Source organism: Grammomys surdaster, unplaced genomic scaffold (genome assembly GCF_004785775.1).
Source record: "Grammomys surdaster isolate TR1022 unplaced genomic scaffold, NIH_TR_1.0 125849, whole genome shotgun sequence".
Lineage (NCBI taxonomy): Eukaryota > Metazoa > Chordata > Mammalia > Rodentia > Muridae > Grammomys > Grammomys surdaster.
Window position 1 is genome coordinate 1,678,960 of NW_021620675.1, and position 8,608 is coordinate 1,687,567.

Consider the following 8,608-nt stretch of genomic DNA (forward strand, 5'->3'; position numbering starts at 1 on the left):
AGTGTCTCAGGTATCTGATGCAATGGGAAACTCACAGTACGTAATTTCTTTTCTTAACTTTTAGACAAATGAAGGGAGTGGAGCTGTTTTTCGCCCGGTGAGCACATCTGTCCTTTTTGAATAGATAATATTCTCAGGACGCTTCCCATTTCCCATCCAGAAAACGAAATCGCTCAGACCTAGTAAAAAGTTTAACAAGATTAGAACCACGGATCGGGCTGACCTTCTCGCAGACCCAACGACCGCGACTCCTCCATAGGAAGGCTAGGACGCCGTTTCTTTGACTGTCAGGCGAAGGAAGAGTCCAGCGCCTGCGCTCAGAATGGAACTTTACAAGGTCAGATTGTAAGCGGTGCTCTGCAGCGGTCTGAGCCCTTGCGCGCAGCTTCCTCCCGCCACGGATTCCGTAGTTTCCGCTTCCGGTCCGGAGGATAGCGGAGTCCGAATTCGGAGGCCCCAGGTTGGGAGCTCGGGGGATGTGAGGGGTCACTGAGCTACAAAGAGTGTATGCTGGGAGGGCAGGATTTCGCGGGGCAGCCTGGTGCCTAGAGACGAACGAAGAGTTATTTTCAACTTTGGTTTGGTTTTTCGAGAGTGTTTCTATGTAGCCCTGTATTTAGCCCTGGAACTCGCTCCCTAGACCAGTAGACCAGGCTGGCCTCGAACTCAAGAGATCTGCCTGCCTCTGCCTCCCAAGTGCTGGGATTAAAGGTGTGCGTCATCACCACCCGGCATTTATCTTTTCGTTTATTTTTTTTGGTTTGGCTCGGTGAAGTTGAGGGGGAGGGCAACAGTCAGACAGCTTGCAGGAGTCTGTCCACTTTCCACCACATGGATCCAGGGCTCGAACTCAGGTCGTCAGGCTTGGTGGCAAGTGCCTTTACTTGCTAAGCCATATCACCGGCAGTGAAAGGAATGTTGGTAACAATTCACTTGTACTTTTTCCTTTAAAAAGCGAAAAGTTATTTATTTTTTATATGTATGAGTGTTTTGCTTGCATGTCTGTCTGTCTGTGCATCACAGAGGCCAGAAGAGGGTGTTGGATTCCCTGGGGCTGGATGTGTTGTGAGCCACCCTGTGGGTACTGGGAATCGAACTTGGATCCTCTTAATTACTTAACTACTAAGCCATCAAGAATTCCTCCTGCCTGGTCCGGTGGTTCCTGAGCTGGTTCTATTTCTAGATTGAATAAAACTAACTATGGTAACATGTGACTCGAGCTTTGTTCTCTTATACTGAGTCTCTGGTTTCCCTGCTCCTTGTCCAGTCTATAGGTCCTGAAGAATGAAAATTTAAATACAAGGCCATGGCTAAACATCTGAAGTTCATTGCCAGGACTGTGATGGTTCAGGAGGGGAACGTGGAAGGTGCCTACAGGACCCTGAACAGGTAAACTGAGTCAGAGTCTTGCCTAGACCAGCCGTGGGAAGTGTAAGGCTATCCTCCACCTAGCCTACCCCACCTCATAAACGATCCTCACACTGTGACAGCTCAGTGTGCAGACAGTTCTCATCCCCTCAATTACCCTAAAATGAAGTTTTCCAGTTTCTACTCGATGGCGCTTATCCGGCAAGCAGCCATCATCCCCTGATGATGGACCTGAGTTCTAGCTAAGGTTTTGGAAAGAGCCTGTAAGGCTGTGTCTGCCTGTGTATTGTCTGCCTGTGTATAGACAGCACCTGGAAGGTGGAGGCAGGAAGAATTTGAGAATAATGTAGACAATGTTGACTAGACTCAGTCTCAGAGGACCCCTCCCCATGTCAAAAAAAAGCTGGATGGGAAATGAGAAACAAGAAGCAGAGACGTAGTGCATGAGAAACAGCGGAGCCAGCTTCTGTGGAAGGCTACAAGAGAAGATTAATTCCTTTGTGATGGTGTTCATCTCATATAGTTCAGGATGGCCTAGAATGGACAGTGTAGCCAAGGATAACCTTGACTCCTGATCCTCCTGCCTCCGTCTCCCAAAAGCTGAGGTTGATTGTATGTTCATTATTGTTCATGTGCCTGGCTAGAAAAGATGAATTCTAATTGGGCTCCTGAAGAAATAAGTCATGGATGAGAAGGCATTTCAGGTTCCAGAGAGAGCTATTGCATAAGCAGAGATAGATAGCTAGGGGCTGGAGAGATGGCTCAGTGGTAAGGAGTGCTTGCTGTTCTTTCAAAGGACCAAGGTTTGGTTCCCAATACCAACAACTGACGTCAGGGATCCAATACACTCTTCTACCTGCCCTCTGCAGGTACTCACACATGTGACATAAACAAACATATACCTACACTTTTAAAAAAATGACATAGCTGGAGAGAGAGGAGGGGCTCCGGGGAGAGGAGGGGCTCCGTGGAGAGGCGTCTGAACACTAGACTATGGGATAGAAACTAGTCCTGTTGATACTGTACTATTCTAGTTCTTTTAGGCTTCCCTAGTCTGGCACGCCTCATTAACATTTTTATTTCATTTTTAATGATGTGTATGCATGTGTGTACATGCACATGAGTGCAGGTGCCAGGGGCTGGAAGCATTGGCCCCCTGGGAGCTGGAGTTCTGGACGTTGTGAGCCACTGACGTAGGTTCTGGAAGAAAAGTGCACTTGTAGCCAGTGAGCCATCTTTCCAGCTCTTGCTTTGTTTTGTTTTGCTGTTTGTTTGATTGTTTGTTTGAGAGGGGTCTCACTGTGTAGCCCTGGCTGGTCTGGAACTGCTGTGCAGACCAGGTTGGCCTAGAGCTTACAGAGACCTGCCCACTTTGCCCCCTGAGTGCTGAGATGTGTACCACTAGGCTCCTCTTTTTAGCTTTTCTCTCTTTTTTCCCTCTTATTTCCTTGGCCTGAGGGTGAAAGACATACTAAGCTTTATTTTCACATGAAGCTTGCTTTGCTACAGGTACGGGAGAGAGTTCTCTTCTGTGATGGTGGTTCTCTGCAGCTCAGGCCAACAGCACTCACTTCCTTTGTCCATTTTTCCATGTGTAATGGAATGCATTACTTGTTTTTACTTTCAGGACTAAAAAGCAAAGCATACGAAATAAAATATTTCTCATGCCCTCTCTGAATGAGGTGGTCATCTATTCTTTGAAGCTGGGTCACAGTCTTATTTAATCGTTACTAGGAGATTCATTTATTTACTTATTTATTTAATGAGTGCTTTGTTGCATTTATACTTGCATGCCAGGAGAGGGCATCAGATGCCCTTACAGATGGTCATGAGCCACAGTCTGGTTACTGGGAATTGAACTCAGGACCTCTGGAAGAACAGCCAGTGTGTTCTTAACCGCCAAGCCATCTCATGTCTATCACCTTGCTCTCTGGTGTAGTCTCAGGACAAACCCAGAGGGGCCAGACAGGACCCCTTTCATGGCCAACGTGGTCCAGGACCTTTGCAAAATGTGGGCACATTGCCTTGGCTGGGAATCGAACCTAGGTCGAGCAGTTGTGCTCACCACTATACCAACACTGCTTGGTCTTGATTTTAAAGATTTATTTTATTGTTCTTTAATCCTAGAACTTGATCTCTGTGAATTCACAGTCCGCTTGGTCTAGATAGTGAGATCTAGGTTAATCAGGGCTATGTCTCAAAAACCAAAAAACAAACAATTTTTTTTTTTTTTTTTTTTTTTTGGTTTTTCGGTTTTTCGAGACAGGGTTTCTCTGTGTAGTCCTGGCTGTCCTGGAACTCACTCTGTAGACCAGGCTGGCCTCGAACTCAGAAATCCACCTGCCTCTGCCTCCCAAGTGCTGGGATTAAAGGCGTTCGCCACCACTGCCTGGCCAAACAAAATATTTTTATTTTTGTGACTGTCTGTGTGTACCATGGGTATTTGGGTATCCCTGAGGAGGGTATAGAATCCCCTGGAGCTAGACCGTCCTCTTGGGCTGGGGTTGTAGCTCAGATGGCAGTGCTTGGTTGGCTTGTCTGAGGCTTTGGGTGTCTTCCCTAGTACTCTATAAACTGTGTGTGAACACCCTTACAGTTCCAGCAGTTAGGAGGTGCCAGTGGGAGGGTCTGAAGCTCAAAGTTGTCCTTGACTATATTGCAAATTTGAGGCTGCTCTCTAGAGGACCAAGGTTCAATGCTCAGCGCCCACTCCACTTCAGGGCATCTGACACCAACTCCTGGCCTCCACAGGACCAGGCACATACTGTGTACACAGACATACATGCAGGCAAACACATATATACATAAAAAAATTAAAATCTAAAAAGTAGATACTGTGAGGATACTTTCTACCACCTGACCTGGTATTATTTCAGATCTTGTTCCAAGGAATTTTTCTTTTTTATTTTTATTTATTTTTTTTTTAAATTTTTTTTTTTTTTTGTGACAGAATCTTATGTAGCCCAGTCTGGCCTCAAGTTTACCATATAGCTAAGAATAACCTTAAGCTCCTAATGCACTTCCCCCCATCTCCTGAGTCAGGGTTACAGGCCTATGCGCACACACACACACACACACACACACACACACACACACACACACCCCATTCTCTACAGCTCTGGGGCTAGAACCCAGGCCTCGCCAGGGAAGCACTCTACCAACCGATTATAAGCTAAATTCCCGGCATAAAAAAATTTTATTTTCTTTAAAAAATAAGTAAGTACAAAGCAGCTGGGGGTGGTGACTTGCAGCCCAGTCCTGTAGAGGCTGAGGCAGGAGGCTCTCAAGCTTGAACTGTACAGACCTTGTCTCAAAAAATGAGGACACAGAGTACTTTTTTCTTGGTTATTTAAAACACCAAATTTCTTTTTTTGAGAAGAGGACCCAATTTATATTACCTAAAAAAAGAAGATTTGATCTGAAGATACAGCTTACTTGGTGGAAAGGCCAGCAGCACCTTAGAAAGTGATGGATGGTGCCTTTTGCCTACAACTCTGGCACTCAGAATTAGAAACAGGAAGATCAAGTTATCCTTGATTACATAGCAAGTTGAGGCCAGCCTGGAGTATGTAAGACTACTAGAGAGAAAGAATCCTTGGAACAAGGAAGACTTCAGTTGAGCAGAAGAGATGTTTATAAGAATAACTGAAGAAATCCAGGCTCCTGGACTCTGAACCCAAGCTCCATGGGGCTTCCTTATGAACTTGAAACCATGGCTTGGAAAACAGCAAATGGAATGTATTGGCAGTTTAAAGTCACTTCAGAAAGCTGCATTTTAAAAATAGTAGACTGGTTAGGGTGGCACATGTTTGTAATTCCAGCCAGCACAAGAAAGCTGAGGCAGGAGAATCAGGAATTCAAGGTTATCCTTGACTACATATTAAGTAAGAGGCCAGCCTGAGATATTTAAGACCCTGTCTCAAAAACAAACAAAAAGCTACATTTTTAGCATAAAAATATAATTTGCAAAGAAGAAGAAAGCTGCATTTCTATTCCTTTTTTAAAATCTTGGAAATGTGTTATACGTTGTACTTTCGCCTGGTTGGAGGAGGGACGTGACCAATCGGTTGCTCTCAGGGTGCTTTTCTAGAGAGGAGCTTGTAGGCTTGTGTAAGGGGGCAGAGCCCGTGCAGCGCCTCATCCTCCTTGTCCAATGCAGCCCTTCCTGACTTAGCTTCTCTTACACGGCCTTTCCTTGCTGTTCTCTAACATCTTCCCCTTGGGTCACCTTTTCCACATACCTGTCTCACCCCAGTCTTCTCTTTCTTAGCTTTCGGATGGTTGTAGTTTAAAAAATAAGCCTCTCTGTTCTGTGATCTGATTACATTAGCTGTTTCGAGTGAGAGGGGAGTGTGGTTAAACCTTTATGGAGTTTGGAGCACAGGGGAAGCCTTACAAAGGAAAAGGCCTATGTGTCTACCCTGGGAGACTGCCACAAATGCCTGTTATATAACCAGGGGCCTTCACTGGAGCCCTGAAGTGAGGATGTGGAGAGTGGGGGTTGCTAGAAGCCTTGTGTGATTGGCTGGCCCCCAAACTAGGAAAGACAAGAACACTGGAAGCATGCCCAGTTGACCCCTTTTACTCCTGATGGGCTAGCTTCTGGGTTCATTGAGTCCTTCTGCGTACACAGTGGCTGACGCAGACATGTGAGTCTGCCACCCCCAGGTTCCCCTCGTAAGCAGCTCGGCTCCTTTTACATAATCAGTTGAATTTTACTAAAACTGGCAGCTGGTTTCTCCTTCATGTAAGGTTGCCAGGCACCAGAACTCCAGGCTGATCTGTTTACACTAAGCTCTCATCTGCTAGTCCTTGAACTACCTTTGCAGACCGAGGTGACACTAGTGACACCTTCCCCGAGTGCCGCCATTGATCTCCATCTGCAGTTACCCCACCCCCACCCCTGCACTGGGAAGTAGACTCAGGCAGGGGCTTGAATATAACTCAGGCAAGCACTTAACCCCTCAGCTACATCCCCAGCCCTTTAGCTATTACTTCTTGAGTTCTTTTGGGTTGGTTTATTTGGTTGGTTTTTAGGGTTTTTTTGAAACAGGGTCCCATGTATCCTAGGCTGGCCATGTATGACTCTTCCCACTTGCTGGCACTACAGGTGTACACCACTACTGGGTTAAGGGACTCTGGGGGTCAAACCAGGTAACAACCGAGTTACATCCCCAGCCCCGTGTTTGTGTGTGTGTGTGTGTTTTCATGTGAGTATTCGGGCACGTGTGTGTTGGATGCCAGTGGACACATAAGGTGACCTTCCTCAGGCACCATCTACCTTTTTTTTAGTGCTTATTTGATACCAGGTCTGTCTCAGTAAGCTAGGCTGGCTGGCTAGCTCTGCCTCCCCGATGCTGGGATTACAAGTGGGGGCCTTTTTACGTGGATTCTGAGACTGGAACTCAGATTCCGTGTCAACTCAACCATCTTCGCAGACTAATCTGTGCTTTTATTTATTTATTTATTTATTTATTTATTTTTCATTTTTGTTCAGTTGTTTGACACAGGGTCTCACTGTGTAGTCCTGGCTATCCTGGAACTCACTGTGTAAATCAATCTGGCCTCAAACTCAAGAGATCTACCTGTCTTTGCCTCCCAAGTGCTGGGATTAAAGACGTGCTCTGTCTTGTTTATCAATGCTCTTGGTTTCATCTCCAGCACTAAAGAAAAAAGAAATGGTTAGGTATTAAGATGATACCCCATCTTCTTGGCATGTGTTTTTTCCCCCTAGATGAGAAGCTCCACCCAGCTCTTCCCATGTCTAAGAAAGTTTGTCTAGCCTGGCCCAATCATTGGGTGCTCTTCAGGCCAATGAGATCCTTACAGAGTAAGGAGGATGGGCCTGAGGAATAACACCTCAGGCAGATCCCTAACCTCAGTAAGCACCTACACACTCAGGACACACAGTCATGTGATTGGAGCATGCGGGACATGGGGATGGTGAGTGAGTGAGGCTGCTGCAGTGTTCTTTGTGTCCCCACTAGGGAGGGCCCGTGTTTAGGGAGCTTGGCAATTGCTCAGACACCAGTTGTATGGATTTTTTTTTCTCTAAGGTTTCATACTTGTGAGGCATGTACTTTACCACTAAGTTATATTTCTTTTATTTAGGTATTTTTTTTTGTTTTTGTTTTTAAAAGCAGGATCTAAATTACTAGGGCAGATCTGAAATCACCCCCTCTCACAGCAGCCTCCCCAGCCCTGGGCTGACAGCGGTGTACACCACCACACCAGTTCTCAAGTACAAAGAGGAAGGAGCGACATTTTTCACTAAGAATCAACTGAGGAATCACTCCACTGAGTTTTGTTCTGTTTTAATTACAAATGGTTTTCCTCAGTTGTGGTTGTCGCTTGGTTTTGTGGGATCCGCCTGCTTCTGCTTCCTGAGTCCTGGGATCAAAGGCATGCAGCACCGCACACCAAGCTTCACGTGTGCTTTCCCTTGACTGAAAAGCGCTTCGTAGGGAGCCTCTTTCCCTCTGAAGCTGTCATACACCTCAGGCGTCCTGAGCGTCAAAAGTGAGAGTCTAACTCTGACTGTAAGCTCCCCAGGAGTGAGAACTACGGCTGCTTTTTAATTTTACCTCTTGGGGTCTTACTGGAGCCTCTAGAAAGCTTTGCTGTTACCTCTTCCCACCGTAACTTTCAAACCCAAGTTATTTTTGCCTCTTGGCTTCCTATGGGCTGTGAAACTGGTAAGGAACAGCGTTGACCACAGCATCTGACTTTATTACCTGCCTTTATACAGAATCCTCACCACTGATGGGCTCACTGAAGTCATAAAGCGACGACGGTACTATGAGAAGCCTTGCCGCCGCCGCCAGCGGGAGAGCTATGAAACATGCCGGAGGATCTACAACATGGAGATGGCTCGAAAGATTAACTTCCTGATGCGAAAGAACCGTGCAGACCCGTGGCTGGGCTGCTAAGGCTTGGGGATAGAAGCCCACATTAGTTCTATGACCAACTCTTTTCTTTATCCAACCAATTTCTGTTACTTTTCTCTACAATAAACTCAATCACATTTCGAGGCCAGCCTGGTCTACAGAGTGAGTTCCAGGACAGCCAGGACTACACAGAGAAACCCTGTCTCGAAAAACAAAACAAAACAAAACTCAATCACAGGTGAACAAGAAGGCTTGGACGTATAGAAGCTACCTTATTGGTCCACAGCAGACCCTTTCTTTGATTAAAAGGCAAAAAAAGAATGAAAAAAAAATAGAATAAGAACAGTAATATT

At 45.9% G+C, this 8,608-nt stretch overlaps 1 protein-coding gene across 1 annotated transcript; it reads left to right on the forward strand.

Moving 5' to 3' along the window:
- Positions 1 to 415: 415 nt before the first annotated feature.
- Positions 416 to 8,403, forward strand: Mrps21 (mitochondrial ribosomal protein S21). The gene is made up of 3 exons (XM_028789744.1): positions 416 to 460; positions 1,268 to 1,389; positions 8,117 to 8,403. Exons 2-3 carry the CDS (start codon positions 1,307 to 1,309, stop codon positions 8,295 to 8,297), a joined length of 264 nt encoding a protein of 87 aa, XP_028645577.1. The 5' UTR covers positions 416 to 460; positions 1,268 to 1,306; the 3' UTR covers positions 8,298 to 8,403.
- Positions 8,404 to 8,608: the final 205 nt, after the last annotated feature.

Coding starts and splice junctions, on each gene's coding strand:
- Mrps21 (XM_028789744.1), top strand. CDS start 1,307: ATGGCTAAACATCTGAAGTTCATTGCCAGGACTGTGATGGTTCAGGAG. Junction 1,390..8,116: donor GCCTACAGGACCCTGAACAG/GTAAACTGAGTC, acceptor GCCTTTATACAG/AATCCTCACCACTGATGGGC.